Source organism: Epinephelus lanceolatus, chromosome 2 (assembly GCF_041903045.1).
Source record: "Epinephelus lanceolatus isolate andai-2023 chromosome 2, ASM4190304v1, whole genome shotgun sequence".
Classification (NCBI taxonomy): Eukaryota; Metazoa; Chordata; class Actinopteri; order Perciformes; family Serranidae; genus Epinephelus; species Epinephelus lanceolatus.
In genome coordinates this window covers 5,219,955-5,236,271 of record NC_135735.1, presented here as the reverse complement: position 1 = coordinate 5,236,271, position 16,317 = coordinate 5,219,955, and the positions used below count along the sequence as shown (strand labels likewise).

The window sequence follows — 16,317 nt, the reverse complement described above, 5'->3', positions numbered from 1 at the left end:
GAAATGTCAAACTTTGAATGGGCATATCTCATGCCCCGTTTGTCGTAGAGACATGAAACTTTGCACAGAGATGCCTCTCCTCATGAGGAACACATTTGCCTCAGAACACCTAACTTCCGCTTATATAGATTTTCCGCCATTTTGAATTTTTTGAAAAACACTTCAAATGGATCTCTTCCTAGGAAGTTTGAGCGATCTGCATGAAACTGGGTGAACATAATCTAGGGACCAATATCTAAAGTTCCCTCTTGGCAAAAGTTGGAAAACTTACTAAAACTGAGCTTCTATAAGGCAATGAATATTGCGGAGGGCGTGGCTCATCACATAAAGGTGTATAACATCTCAAGGGTTTCACCCATCACCACGCAACTTTGTAGGCATATGACCACACATAATAATTTTTTGCCTATATTTGACAGGGCAGTGAAGCATGACAGTAAGGATGGGAGAGAGAGAGCAAGGAAGACATGCAGCAAAGAACGAATGTCGGATTCCAACCCCCACCGCTGCAACAAGGGCTAGCCGCACCTTTCCCACGTAAACTACCAGTGCGCCCCACTTTGAAGTCAATACAACATATAAACACTTTAACTATCTGCCTTTCAACGTGCTACCTCAACTACTAATGTACAGTTTTAGCCCACTAACTATCCCACTATTGGCAATGGTACTACTGTACTTTCAATAAAGCAATCGTACTATCAAACTCACAAAAACTCTGTCTGAATACATTGCTCTTCTTAATGGGTTCATCTGACTATTTAATCTGCAATTTCCTATGACCTGTATCCCAAACACACACCATGTGAAACTACGTAGGCAACTGTGCACTCAATGGGTATGGACTAGTACATATATATTTATTTAAAGATATACGTTATCTGTGGTTATTGTGTTACTCAAGGGTCTGAATACTTTCACCACTGATTTGAGTGCTCACATGTTTCTTACAAAAGGGATATTCTAAATTCAATATATCTTGAGTAACATCTGTCAGTATTTATGGTGCTTCCCTTCATCATATAAAAAAAATCCACGTTGCTGCAACCCCAAGCACAAGGAAGAAGTGGAAAGGAAACGCACACGCACGCGTGCGCACACACACACACACACACACACACACACACACACACACCAACCACGTTCACACTCACTCACTCACATGCAGAGGGTCAGAGGGAGTTAGAAGCTGCTACTAAAGTCAGACACACTGTCATAATTCAAACTGTACAGGCAGTGACTTCTTCAGCTCTGATTTCTGATTCACCATGATGAAGAGGTCTGTGATCGTTTCACTGTGTGCTCTGTTCACCCTCACCCAACAGGTAAGAAAGTACAAGAAATATAACGATGACGATATACTCTTTTTAAAATTGATTTACAAATGATCACACTCTCCCGATTTTAAATGTAGCTATACATGGTATTCAGTATTTATGTTATTACGTGTTTCATATTCTTGGTTTCAGGCACCTTCTGTTGATAACTGTGCGTGTGAGTTGACTCATTCAGAGACGGTATTCCCTCATGATAAACTCACCAAAGTGAAGGACAGTGCATCACAATGCAACAGCAACATCAACAGACGGAAGGTAAGTACTCGTGTTCCCTCCCTAAGCAGATGTATTATTATTAGTAGTAGTAGTATTAACATACTCCTGTCCGTCTGCAGACTCTGGAGCTGGACAAGCTGCTGCAGGGTTTGGAGCAGCGTCTGCCCCAGCTGCAGAAAGATTTATCACAGCTGGAGATGGAGGATGATGAAGACCTCTATGAAGTTCTCAGCCTGTATGTGATAGAGAATGAACTGAGGGAGGTCAACCAGCTCATCAACAGGCTCAACATGACCACCCGGACACACCAGCATCTGGCTAATCACACCACTAAACAGGTAGACTGACACAGAGTGACAGTGACCAGCTGCTCAACACTGTTCTTCTGTGTGCAAGTCAGCTCAAAATGTAGATGGATTTTTGATTTCCACAGCAAAAATTAAATATGAAAATACTCGTAACATATTATTTAAAGGTGCTTTATTATTAGGAACTATCCAACTTTCTGCTGAGAGTGTGGCAGTGCCCTTGTTTCTTTTAAATAGTCCTCCTCTGATTTAATATTGCATCCTCATAAAACTGACTCATCATCATCGAGTTAAGATGGACTGTTTTTTTTAAGTATCAAAACTGATGCAGCAGCACCAGAGATATCAGACTGGAGCGATTGGGGTGCGTTATTTGAGAAGCGGCCAGTGTGGCATGGATCCTCTGGCCTCAAGCAGAAGTGAGGAGGAAGTGGTACGCTCACTGCCTCCTCACTCCATACCTCCGGATTGGAAAATCTTTATTTCATCATCTCTATTTTCAAACTTGTAGTCTTCAGCCCAACCAACGCTGACTCAAGCAACACCACATTAATTTAATATGACTGAAAATGCCTTTGCTGCCATCTGGTTTTATCAAGGTTCTATAATCACACCAAAAAGAACACATATTAATTAAATAACAAATGTGCTCTAGATCAGTGGTTCCCACAGGGCCCAGATTTCACCTTATTAGTTCAAGGTCCACACTGTTGAATATATTCAGTGTAATACTTGTATTTTGCCATGTGGCTGGAAACGACACTTCAGAATAAAAGCTCTGTGTCAGAAATTCACCGCATTTCAAAATAAAGTGCATTTTTCACCACCTTGACATGTTTGCGAGTCACTTGTGGTCTATTCAGAATGGACCTGGAACCTACTTTTGGACTGTGACTCACCAGTTGGGAACCACTGCTCTGCAGAGCCCACTGTTGGCTTTAAATGCAAAATTCAGATCTCATCAGGCAGGTATGGACACCGCTCTCCCCCATGGCTACAGGTAGTTTCTATCAGGTTTCTATCCATCCGTAAAAATATGCACTTCCTTGCACTGGACACTAGAGGCATCATCCATATATTTACAGATCTACGGACACCAGTCACGTATTTAAGTGGAAACGAGGCATTCAAGTGACATATGTCATGTAACATCACGTAACTACATAAAACGCAGTATTACGTTAAAGGCACTATGTGTAACAATTTCAGTTGTTCTTTGAAACAAACAAATTTTGCAGTCAAAAGTGTGTCCTAGCACATGTGTATTTACCTCCATCAGTGTATCTAAGTATGTCCATAAGCTCTGAAATTCTCATTTACATATACATTGTGACCAGTGTCTCATCATGTACGTGCGCCATCTTGAAAATACAGGTATGTACAGGGACATACTTGAGAAATACGGAATCGCCTTTCGCGTTTTCACTTGTTGGTTTCTGGTTACCGCCTGCAGGTAGAGTGACGAAAAGCAGCAGCAAGCAGGCTAGTCACAAGTGCCGGTGCATTTGAAAAAAGGCAAAAAGGCAACGTGACCGGCGATTTCAAAAAACGAGGGTCAACATCGGGGTAGCCTTTCCCAGGTGGAGAGAGCTGCTGAAGGAGAATCACAGCGCCGCTAACAGCTCTTAGCCACTGTTAGTGCTGTTAGTGATGTTAGCGGTGCTGGTCGCTAACAGCTGTTAGCGACCAGCGCCGCTAACAGCTGTTAGCGACACAGTGTTGCGAGGACAGGGATGAGGTGTGTGAGGTTGAGCCACTTGTCAGTTGTCAAAAGACAAGACCTGATTGGTTTGTTTTGATTTACACCCGCTCCAACAGTCCTACTTTGAACACACAGCCAGCATGGTGAGGAGGGGGTTTGTCAACTCGCGTCGTGTGTGTCTGTGTAGGAGCCTGAATGAATACTCCATGAAGTATCGGATGACATGGTTTCATCAATGTTATCATAGCTTTTTGGTACACAGCAGCTACTGTTGTTGCAATACGCGTTTGAAACAGTGAGGCGCTAGAGTGCGCTATCCGTTTGAATGCAATATATGATTTCAACACTAGATGGGAGAAATTCCTACACAGTGCCCGTTTAAGTTAAAAGAAGCATCTTAGTTTGACTTTTACTTTGACACGGGACACAATTCATCCAATACCACCACTTTGTCAGGTGAACATTGGCGTCAGACACCGACGCACAGATGCACTCTTTGTAGCAGTCTGATATGCACCAGGCGGCCGCAGTTTGTGAGGCAGCCAGCAACTGCCATCATATAACGAGCGAGAAAGTCCTCACATGGTGGGAGGGTCGGAGAAGTGGATGCGTCAAACAAACTCTGGACTTTCACCCGCAAGCCTGCTGTTCGTTTCCTGTATGAAATCAAAAGTCAGTGCAGTTATTTCAATAACAGTGGGGTGCTAGCATGTGTAGCATGGACGTATGTCACATGACGTATGTCACGTTATGTGACATGACGAAAGTAACAACTGCACTTATTTTAAGCCAATCCATAAGTAAAACAAAGTGTTTTACCTACACTGTAAGTTTATTTTGAAAAGATACAATGCATGTAATATAGTCACCGAACATCCAAAACTGACTTGGGAAGCTACCTAATATGTCATATTTTGACGTGTAGGTCCACTGACAATACACTGACTGATATTTGATGGGCTGGGATGAGAACGTGTTGTGTCTCTGTGATGAAATATTGTGTTTGTTTGACCCCTCCAAGACCCCAACCTCTGGTCTATGTGGACTTTCTTGCTCTTTATACTGTCTCCGGGGTTGTAACATTAACCACCGCTTATTGTGCGACATGTGTTGAACCAGGGAATTCACCACCACAGAGGATACTAAGGGACTTTCCATCTGCACTTTTTGACTGTAGTGTTAACAGGTTGTGGTCATTTCATGTATTTCTGTGAGATCAAATTGGTGATATGTCTTTCATTACCAATAGATAAGTACGTTTCTGTGACGACAGGTAGAACAATTGCAACTAAGGGCATTCATACTTGTAAAGAAACCACACAAACAAATATTGGGATGTCTGTTTTGCTGCTCAGCTGGAGGAAATGAGGGTGGAGATGCAGGAGCTGGAGACGTACGACACCATGCAGGTGATGAAGACACAACAAGACAACCAGCGTATGATGAAAGACCTGAACCAGTGCAAGACTGGACATCACTCCATTGCCAAACCCACTCAGCCTCCACCTGGTAAGTGCCAAAACAACATTAAGCACCAGAGTGTGGGGAGATGGAGGTCACCAGATAGATAAAATACTGCTCTGCTCCAGTCACTACAATTAGGAAGTAAATATTGACCAGCGGACACCTCAGTCAACCAGCTGTATTTATTTAACATAGTTTCCTTCTCTCTCTTTCATTTATTATTTTTCCCTCAGGTAACTGCCCCCATGGTAAATTTCTAAACATTACTGGGCCGAGGGTGAACACACAAGGAGAGTATCCTGGCTCCTACCACTATGGAGCCTGGGGCCGGGATCCCAAACCAGAGGCGGGGAAGAAGAAATGGTATTGGCTGGTAATGTTGACATCCGAAAACAAATTCTCCAACTACGTCCGTCTCTACTCCAGCCTGAGCGCTCTCGTTGTTGGGGTTAGTGCACCTGGTAAGGAGCCGTGCGTTGTAGTTTTAAATGTACTGCCTGCCAGCTCAGTGCACATACTTGTGCAATATGTACTTGTACTTGGTGTGGAGATTTCCAACAATTACACAAATCACAACAGATTGTTGCTTGTTCTAAACCTGAGGCCCTGCACAACTCTGGATCTTTATAAATTATTTCACTGGACAGACCGGAAAAAAACTTCTAGTCAAATACACATCATTTAGTAGGACACTGAATCACAACAGTGATGGTTATTATCAGCGACCACTCTTTTTGAGGCCGTTAAATGAACTGGAGTCAGCATCCTTTAGCCCATGTGCTCGTGTTCGTGCTCTGTGAGCATCAGCCTAAACCATAATACATTAAATTTGTATAGCGCTTTTCAAAGACCCAAAGACGCTTACATAGTAACACAAAAGGGGTAGTGACAGACAGGGGAACAAGCAGAAGACAACACAGTGAACAAAAGAAATGATGGGATGTAACACAGGCGGTATAGGAACAGTCAGTGGGGTGGAGGTGGTTAGGGGTAGGGGAGGTCGAAGGCTTGGGAGAAGAGGTAGGTTTTCAGGCGGGATTTGAATATGGGAAGTGAGGGAGAGTGGCGAACAGGTTGGGGGAGGGAGTTCCATAATCGGGGTGCTGTTCTGGAGAAGGCTCTGTCGCCGAAGGTTTTCAGTCTGGATGTTGGTGCAGTCAGGGTGAGAGTGTAGGAAGATCGGAGGGCTCGGGAGGGGCGGTGGGGGATGAAGAGGTCAGACAGGTAGGGGGGGGCCAGGTGGTGAAGAGCTTTGAAAGTGAGGAGGAGGATTTTAAAGTTGATGCGTTGTTTGATGGGGAGCCAATGGAGGGAGTGGAGAACGGGAGTGATGTGTTCACAGGACCGGGTGTGGGTAAGGAGGTGGGCCGCAGAGTTTTGAACCATCTGGAGTCTATGGAGGGAATGAGAGGTGATGCCAGTGAGGAGGGAGTTGCAATAGTTGAGGCGGGAGGAGATGAAGGCGTGAATGAGGGATTCAGCAGCAGGGGGAGAGAGGCAGTGACTGATTTTGGCGATGCGGCGGAGGTGGAAGTAGGAGGTCTTGACGATGGAGCTGACACGGTGATCGAAGGAGAGGGTGGGGTCCAGGATAACGTTGAGATTGCATGCCAGGGGGGAGGGGGTGATGGTCGAGGTGCCGATAGTGAGTGAGATGGGTCCAGTTTTGTTGAGAGTGGATTTGGTGCCTATGAGGAGAGCTCTGTTTTGTGGCTCTCACATGGTGTATGCCAATCTAGGTGTGCTGTGGGATTTTGTGATAGCCACACATTATTACTGTGATATTCAACTGGGCCTATACATAAAGTTATGAATGAATTTTTAATTGACTGTATCAGTATGTTATGCGTACCCATTTCCTTATAAAGAGGCAAACTCTCGCTAAAAGCATATAATTTAATTTAAAAACCTCATGGGAAACCTTTTTAAATTCTAAATGTGTGACACATCAAGAGCCCTGATTGGCAGCCAGTGTGAGGGATGACAACGATTAAAAGGAGACGTGCATGTGCGAGGTCGAGAGGGCGGGGTACCTGTCAATCATTTTTTTATGTGGCCAATCAGAGGCTCACAATCCCCTGTCAATCAAAAACTCATTAGTGTTTTTAATTCAGCCAATCACTTCACAGCAGTAGGAGTGGTCATCATTTCGACGAATAGCTAGCTTCATCTGCGTATCAACTTCCCGATCATAATGGAATATAGTAACTTCAACCACTGCTCATTTTATAAGGACTACCGAGAGAAAATGTGTCTTTGTTTGAATTATAGAACAATTAACGCACAATTAATCATAGTTGTTAGCATGCTAGAACACTAGCGCTAGCGTGCATGTTAGCTAGTACAGCTACCTCACTAATTAAGCTAGCTGAAAAGTTGTGTAATAAAGTCCAAGAGTGGCTAGGTGGACTTATGGATGCACGCCTGAGTGACAATGTGATGAGACAGAGAGAGCAATCGGAGGGACGCCATGTTTGACTGCTGCGTCACTTAAGTTACTTCGTCTGCAGCCTCAGTTATGCACAGACTGTTCAGACTGTTTCTGTGGCGGACCTGTTCCTGTCCAACTTCCTGTGTGCGTGAATGTGCAAATCAACCACACACATCCCTATCGTTGATGTATGCCAGTGGGCTACTGTATTGCTGTGCTGTACTGAAGATACCTCAGTAAACGGTTAAAGCTTCATCCTGTCTCCTGTGACGGACACCCCAGGGCGAGTGTTATCTGAAATCTTTACAACCAGAACCCCCTATAAATCAAGTTGTCTATTTTGACTTCAAAATTTTGTTAAGAAAAGTTGCCATCTGATGATAATTTGTGGAAGGGTATTGCTGAAATGGATGGTCCAGAGGGCCAAGTCTGCCTGTCTGGAGGGTAGGGGCATGAAACCCCCGGGGAAAAAAATGACAAAGTCCACTGCTCCACATCCAGGGGTGTGTTGACATTGGAGGAAAGCTGACAGGACCCGCCAACGTCCTGAACTGTGGCGAAAGTTGCTATATTCTCCATTGATCCATGATCAAGGAGCTGATAAGGAGACAACGTTAACTAGCGAGCTAGTGTGCTAGGTAGTAGAAACGTTTTGTATTTATCATAATCATGGTTATCATTTAAGAAAAAGCACAAATATGTTACACTATTGATTGCTTTCTTTAATATTTAACAAATAATACTTCTTCTTCTTCTTCTTCTTCTTCTTCTTCTTCCAGGTGATGTCCAGATCCACACTTCTAACCCAACCACCAACACCATCCAGGGTCCAAATGTTGTGTTGTATGGAGGGGCGTTGTACTACAACTGCTACAATCAACCTGCTGTTTGTCGATTCAACCTCACCGCCAAAACTGTTAGCACCTTACAGCTGCCCAAAGGCACCAGGTTCACTGCTCAACTTAGTCTTTAAGATCCTTATATGAACGGGTAGTTTTGTAATAACAACAAAACAAGAATATCAAAAGTGGAATGTATGGATCAACCTGTGTGTAAAATTATAAGCTGACAAATTTAACATAATGACATGAACATGAAAACTAAGATACTGTTTTCCAAATGAATCATCAGTTCTATTCTGTTTTTTTCAGGTATAACTCAAATGGTAACTTCTGTCACCTTGACTCATGCTACCTGTTCACCGACCTGGACCTGGCGACAGATGAGTCAGGTGTCTGGGTGATTTATACCACCACACAGGACTTTGGCAACCTGGTGTTATCCAAGGTGGAGGAGGGTGAACCCCCAAGGCTTGGCCAAACCTGGCGCACCTTGGTCTACAAGAGGGGTGTGACAAACACCTTCATGGCCTGTGGCGTGCTTTATGCCACGCGGTACGTCAACAAAGATGTGGAGGAGATCTTCTATTCGTTTGACACCACAACCGGGGAGCAGAAGTTCAACGTCGGTATCTTCATCAACAAGATGTCTCCTAACATTCACGCCCTGAACTACAGCCCTGTGGACCAGATGCTGCATGCCTACTGTGACTCCAACATGGTCTCCTATAAGGTTTTATTTAGTGGGATGGCCCCGAAGCCTCTAGACCAACCTCCTATGTTTCTTGATCTTGGGAGTGGCTCAGCAGAAGATATGAATGACACCTTGCTTGACATGGAAGACCCCTGGGATGATGTGAATGAGTGGTGGAAAGCGTAATGACAATCTTTACTCAAGTAAAAGTAAAAAGTAGTTACAACAAACCTGCTCACGTAAAAATATACAAGTGCTTGATCAATAAACTTCTCAAAGTACAATTACTTGTGTTTTGATTTTTTTAGTGTGTGCAGACCTTGAACAATGAATTCATTTTTTGGGGTTATCTATTTTTTATTGTTGTTTTAACATATATAACAAACAATCACAATAATACACAAGAATCCAAACAAACAATACATATGTTTAATGAAAGATAAAAACAGCAGTAAATAGGGTATATGGACTATGATCCAGTGGATGTGCAAAGAAAATCTTTCACCTCTGACAAAGTGAAAGAAGGGAAACCTAGGTATCAATAGCTGACTGTTTGGCATTACGCATTTTTGCTACTGACATCTCCACATATCTCCACATATATACAGTAGGGATTGTTGCCAGTGATTCCAGGACAAAGAATGAGGAGGTTGCCAGCGAACATTTTTCTTGTTGCTGTAAGGCCAACTTGAACGTTAAGTAGATCAGTTCAGGTTACAGATACCATTTTCCAAAAACATATTAGCCCAGGGCAATTAATTCAAAATGTGAAGAAAACACGCTGTGTCACCACTTCTTATTCAGTACAAGACTGTTGTTATGAGTAATGAGTAATATATTAAATTTTTAGAGTGACAAACCCCCAACACTGGCCACCGCCACCTTCTCTTTTTTAACTCAACAAATTACCAGTTGGTAACAGGACCTTACCGAGGCGCCCTAGAGGTGGATGTATTTTCAGAATAAAAGTCCGAAAAGGTAGTAGATACCTAACTACTTGAAGTGAAGCTTTTTATTTAAAGTCTCAGTGTCTTGGGGCAGCAGTTGATGGTCCTTCCCCAGGGTCTGAACTGTCTTTTGAGAGTCTCTCATGCTTTTTGGCCTTTTCATCTGGATGTCCTTCCTGCTCGGAGCCAGCATTTGATGTGGAAGCCTCACTGTCCTCGATTCTCCGCAACATCCAGGAGCTCTGTAATATTCTGCTGATTGTAATTCGCCTCTCAACATCAGGATGCAGAATGCTTTGGATAAGCTCCTTTGCCTCAGAGGAAACAGACGTGTTTGGGAAGTTGATATTATGCTGAGTTTGAACCCTCACCATCCTCTTAATGTTAGTGTGATCATAGGGCAATGATGCATAGAGCATCATATACAGCACGACACCCATACTCCACACATCGGACACTTTGGGGTTGTATGCGACACTCCTCAAAATCTCAGGTGCTACATAGGACGAGGTGCCACAGTAGGTTTTACTCAGCACCACCTGCCCGTCTGCGTAAGTGAGCCTCTTGCTGAACCCGAAGTCACACACTTTGAGGTTGTCATGTTTGTCTAGCAGCAGGTTTTCACATTTAAGGTCTCTGTGAGCCACGTCACTGTCATGAAGATACTGGATGGCCTCACACAGCTGTGTGAAAAGCCTGCAGCCTGAATGCTCGGGGAAGGGCCCCTTGTCATTGATGTGCTTCAAGAGGTTTCCTTTCACACAAAGCTCCATAACAACATAGACCTAAAGACATAAAAGTTCATGGTGAAATATCATATATGCAATAGATGAAAAAAATCAATCAAATCAAATTACCCCGCAACTGCCATTTTAAAAAACTTGCGTCGTCCAGCAAAATAAAGCTAATATCATGCTAGCAGTATAGCCTCACTTGTAGCTTCCTAAAGCACTAACGCATAATTTACTAAATACATGGATAAATAATTCATTAAGGATAAAATGTGATTCTTGTGACTGAGTTGATGTATAAAAGGTAAAATGTACATGATTAAGAGTTGAAGCTACGAAAGCTTCTGCTGGTTCATTGTCTGCTTATCTGTCTATCTGTGGCAGAACTAATGTTACTTGTCAGGTGTGCCACTTTGGCGGAAATTACTGTGGGTGGTGTGTCTCAAATCACATACTTCCGTTAGTATACTGTTACAACCCAGTATGTGTCTAGGGGTAAGGGAAGCAACATAAAACCAAACAATGAAGTGAATAAGGCAAGCTGCCGTTTATTCATTCACAAAATAAATAATACAAGCTACGCTTTATAAAAAAAACGGTACAGAAAAGAAAAACACGCTCGCAGGCTCTGTAACACAACCCGGAAATCGGGCTTCACGAAAGGAGCCTCGGCGGTAAATTATATTTAAACAAACTCAGGGAAGGGCGGTGGGTGACGGCAAACCATAAAACAATTAAAACAAAACTCTGACCTGTCACCAACAAAATAAACACCCCAACTAACTTAACTAACGGTGGTGGAAGGCCACTCGGAATAACAAAACTTAAACAAATCTGTCTGTCTGCTCTATGACTTACCTCACAAACAAAACAACACTCAAACCGACACCCATAAAGCTAGTGTACCATACATCAAACAATCTACGTGTGTGTGCAAAGGAGATGTGGCTAGGCTACAAAGCTAAATCCTAAAGCCCATATATTCCCAAATACAACAACAACAACGAACAGATTATAGCAGCTGAAAACACAAACGGAGCGAGGCGGACTGCTCAGGTTAAATCACAGCCGTGATTGCTCTTGACTTCGTGCAGCCTTTAAAGGTTCGGACGAGGGGCCGGTGAAGCGGTGATTGGCCGGAACCGATGACGACAGCGAGGGGGCCGGCCGACCAGCAAGCGAGGGAACGCTGAACAGCAGCAGAGGAGAGCGGGCTGGAGGCATGGTCCGCCGGGGATTCCCTCCAGAAGAGCAGACAATTAGACACGCATAAATGATTGACAAGTACTGGCCGAATAATTCCCATAATGACATGCACAGCACATTAAACACAGAAAATAAATGTACTGAGGTCCAGAGACCATAACAATACTTCTATGTAATATACTGTGTGCACTATGTACTCATTGGCTAGTGCGCAAATTTTGACAGGGTAGTGCTGTCTCAAACCAAACATGGCCGTTTGGCACTCACCGGAAATGATGACTGCAAATTAGCTAGTTAGCAAATTAGCATTAGCATTCACGTTATCGTTCGCAGTACCAAATCATTACAGACTGCTAAATTAACCCAATAAACATACTGCTGGCTTATACCCGACAACAGTATAGTGGTGCTTAGCGCAAAAAACACATATATTTGTACAATGCAGCGACGTTCACGGTCGCACAGTCCTCGGCCGCCATTTCCAGTTTGAAAAGTGGTCCCTCTTCTGCTATGTAGCCAAGATGGCGACCATTGAGGGAGAAGTGTCCATAGTTCCACACTCAACTTTTTGACCGTTTTGAGTGCACCATCCGGGTACTCATAGTGCACTGCATTTTTTCATACTTCTCAGTGTGAACGCACTTATGCACTCAAAATATTAAGTGTAAGTACAGAAGTACACAATCTGAGACACAGCAAGAGCAGTGTTAAGAATTGCTGTGTCTCAATGCAGGGGCTGCATCTGAAGACTGACTGTCACATCGGCGCGACCAAGGCTGTCCCATTTCCAAGGCTCCTTCAAATGCGGCAGAGAAATGCAGTCTTTGTTCCCAGAATTTGGAGGATGCAACGGATGAATCCTTTGTGGCCCAGCCTATCCTAAGATGCATTGTGCAATGCTGACGATTATATATTATGTTGACTAACAGTTAACTAGCTAATAGTTAACTGTTGTTAGCATTACTATTATTTAAAAGCACACAACTTAAAGAATCTTAATTTAATATGTTTACCTGAAAACGGTCCATCAGCCTGAAATAAATCAAACGGTGGTGAATCATCTCTTCAAGTATTAGATAAAAAATATTTATATATAATAACAATCTGTGGGTCCACGATTTAGGGCTAACTAACTCATGAGCTTACTCCTTCTTTCATCAAGCACTTCTTTCGTGACCAAGTGCAGCTGGTTGCTAGGTAACAGGAAGACCAATGAGTCAGGGCGAGAACAACTGCTCATTCAACCAGGAAATCCTCCGCAGACCAGACCGTCCCATTTTGGAGACTGTTCGGTTTTGCTGATGCGGTCTTCTAAGGACGTGGCAGAAGTCGACCACGAAGGCTGCGTCCTTTGAAGACCGCATCAGCCAAACTGAACAGTGTCCAAAATGGGACAGCCGAAGTTGACCAAGAAGGCTGCAGCCCCTGAATTGAGACACACGTTGTCTTGCTAGGCTCAACTTTTGTTTTATCAATGTCTGAGGCCGAGGTTGATTGTCAAAAAGCTTCAGAGAGACAGAAATACCCGAATAAACACCCAATTGAGAGAATTAACCTGTCTGTGTTGTTGTTGTTAAATAGGAGCTACACTCCCTTGTTGCTATGGCTACAGTAGTGTTTTGAGGCTCTGTCTGAGCCTCTTTGTTTCTCATTTACAGAACAACTGATTACACTAATGACAATAGTCAACAGAGCTAAATAGGTAACAGTGAGCAAAAAAGAAAAATACACACAGTACAACTTTCCAATCAGCTTAAAGCAACAAACCCTCCCCTTTAAGTAAAAGAAAGTGAATTAAAGATATTTCTTACCTTGCTTGTGCATGATTCAAATATCTCTATAGTCTTGACAATGTTGGGATGGTTCAAAGACCTGATGATCTCCATTTCCCGAGGCAGAAACTTTTTCAGGTACACAGATTTAACCTTTAATTTGTCTACAACCTTTATGGCAACTCTTTTCCCCAGGCGGGTTGAAAACGCACTCACAACATTCCCGTAGATGCCTTTTCCTAGGTTGCTCCTGAAGTCATAACCACGGCTCGCCATAAACCGGTTACTCATCATAAATGTAATGACAACTACAGTGAGTTTAGTTACTGAGTTCTGTTCAAAACCGTATTGAGTTTTGAATAATGGAACAGTTTGTTGAATCAAAACAAAATGACATTCTGACAATTGTCCAGCTAGAGCTGTATGTGAACTGTAAATGATGCAACTTTCCCACGAAGAAACAACAAAACTTTGAAATAGCGTTATTCAAAAGAGCAGTGTGTAAGATTTATGGGGATTTAGTGACATCTGTGGGTGAGGATTGCAGACTTCTCAGGTTTTGTTTTGTCTTGGTGCAAAATTAAAACAGTGGTGATGACACAAGGACAGAAAAAAAGAGCCACACCTCAATAACATTGTCATACTAGGGGTGTGCCGTATCATCTCGTTCATGATAATACTGGTGTATTTTTTAGTATGACATGAAAAATTCATATTGTGATACTGATATTTTGACTTGTTGACATATTGACATCATACTGTTACCCACGGCAACAACAAGCATTGCTGAAAGCAAAATTATTACCGACTCCATGGTGGTTCCAAGAAGAAGAGCAGCTTCAGTAGTGTGGAATAAACTGTGGTGTCCTGAATGTTTTATGAACAGCCCCGGACTTCTCAGACTCTTTTAGTGACTTACCGCTCAGAGGGAACTCATTCAGCAGCTCCTCTGGCAGCAGCACAGCGTCTCTCCCTCTCCTCTCTCGTCGTGCGCACACAGGAGTTGGTGTCATCAAGTGATTTTGTCATAAACCTTTGATAATGTAAACCTATGTGACACTTGTGCCTCAACAAAAACTCCATATCTGTGAATGTGTGATAGTTGTGGTATCATAACAGCCTGTCACAGGTTACGGTGTGATGATTAGAGGAGAAATGGCAGAGCATGAAGATCCAGGTGGGAAAAAACAATCATTTAGGATTTTACTAAAAGAAGGAAATTGTTGATTTATATATATAGATCCCAGGGTACATTTTTTTTGTATTTGGGAGCTGTTTAAATATGTAATTTGTGGTGGATTTTATTTGGTTGAACTATTAATATTATATACTCTGAATCTCACTCTGAGTTACTGTTGTTGTTTACAAACTAAAGAAATGAGAGATCATTTTTCTTTATTGTTTACTGAATATTTGAAGGAAAAGTGTCAGGTTGACATGTGAAACTATATCGGTTATTTTTTGTTGCAATGGTGTTTTCTTCAATAAATAATAAAATATGCATTTTTTATTAATATGTCATATCTTTAAAAAAAAAAAAGTTATTGCAAAAACACCCTGAAATGTTGTTTTATTATTTTAGGACCATATCGCCCACCCCTACGTCAAACAGTAAAAAACACAGTTAATTTAAAGTCAAACCTCGTGGCGGATTGTAGCCTGATGTGTTCGTAAACAGCGACAGTTAACAAATTAACAGAATGTGTGGTTTAAGCACTGATATTATGATATATTGCAGGACGCTGTTACAGCGCTTAGCTTGCAGGGAAAGAGAAAGTAAAGTTTGAAAAACATGGCGTCCTAAACAGAGCAAATCTCAAAGCTACGGCGTCCTGCCAGGGACAAACAGTGTCAACTGATACATTTGCTGCGAGATAGACAGCGCAACAGCACCTTCTACTGGCGTTAGTAGGTAGCTGCCTCACATATACATACGTCAACGAGGACGTTATTCTTTATTTATTAACGTTGTTTAGTTTGAAATAAATCAGCAGAGTGGAAGTATTTTCGATTGGAAAATAAATGGGTCAACAGACAAAAGCCTGCCGTACGTAAACAGTGCCGTTATGAGATAAAACATGACGTACGTTACCTGCCTGAACTGGCATCTCATTCAGCTAACCTCTCTCTACAGCAACATTAGCTGCTCAACAATGTTCGGCTGAAAAGCCTGCTTGCAGTCTGAAATTCAACCGTATTGTTCTGTTGGGAGACGCAGCGACTTTAAACTAACGGTGAGTAAGAAAAAGTAGAAATAATACATGTAACGTTAATTTGTTAAGATATGAATGGAATAAAGTCTGCTAGCCGTTAACCGTTAGCCGCTAGCCGTTAGCTGCTAGCCACTAGCTGTTAGCCGCTAACCATCAGAAGCTAGCCGCTAGGCTAATCTATGCAACGTAAATATGCTCGAGCTAATAATCGTTGACTTGCAAAAACAACTGACATGTCTGTAATCCTTGACAGTTATTACTGACATGATTTTTTTTTACCCTTGTTAAATGATTTTGTTGTTAATTCATGTTTTATGTCTGCTGGGAAAAGTTTACCTTCAGAGCTTTTAGCCAGACACACCTGAAGTTTTATGGAAAAGGGGTCCATGTCATTGGTTCGACATCCCATTATTCCGACTGTCCGCGGTGCTGAACGGCTCGCGGCGGGCGTATGGTG

General features: G+C 42.7%; 2 protein-coding genes across 2 annotated transcripts; one reads left to right on the top strand and one right to left on the bottom strand.

Moving 5' to 3' along the window:
* Positions 1-1,110: 1,110 nt before the first annotated feature.
* Positions 1,111-9,275, top strand: LOC117259694 (olfactomedin-4-like). Its single transcript, XM_033631311.2, has 7 exons — positions 1,111-1,325; positions 1,470-1,592; positions 1,673-1,891; positions 4,919-5,072; positions 5,261-5,488; positions 8,238-8,406; positions 8,610-9,275. The coding sequence occupies exons 1-7, from the start codon at positions 1,269-1,271 to the stop codon at positions 9,175-9,177; spliced, it is 1,518 nt and encodes a 505-aa protein (XP_033487202.2). The 5' UTR covers positions 1,111-1,268; the 3' UTR covers positions 9,178-9,275.
* Positions 9,276-10,015: 740 nt separating this feature from the next.
* tssk6 (testis-specific serine kinase 6) lies at positions 10,016-13,923 on the bottom strand. The gene is made up of 2 exons (XM_033632389.1): positions 13,687-13,923; positions 10,016-10,723 (listed from the first exon to the last, which is right to left on the bottom strand). The coding sequence occupies exons 1-2, from the start codon at positions 13,921-13,923 to the stop codon at positions 10,016-10,018; spliced, it is 945 nt and encodes a 314-aa protein (XP_033488280.1).
* Positions 13,924-16,317: the final 2,394 nt, after the last annotated feature.

Excerpts from the sequence above, each read along its gene's own strand:
- LOC117259694 (XM_033631311.2), top strand. The coding sequence starts at position 1,269 with ATGATGAAGAGGTCTGTGATCGTTTCACTGTGTGCTCTGTTCACCCTC. Across the intron at positions 1,892-4,918 it reads CTAATCACACCACTAAACAG|CTGGAGGAAATGAGGGTGGA; the intron begins GTAGACTGACAC and ends TTTGCTGCTCAG. Across the intron at positions 8,407-8,609 it reads CAGCTGCCCAAAGGCACCAG|GTATAACTCAAATGGTAACT; the intron begins GTTCACTGCTCA and ends TGTTTTTTTCAG.
- tssk6 (XM_033632389.1), bottom strand. The coding sequence starts at position 13,923 with ATGGCGAGCCGTGGTTATGACTTCAGGAGCAACCTAGGAAAAGGCATC. Across the intron at positions 10,724-13,686 it reads TTGAATCATGCACAAGCAAG|GTCTATGTTGTTATGGAGCT; the intron begins GTAAGAAATATC and ends TTATGTCTTTAG.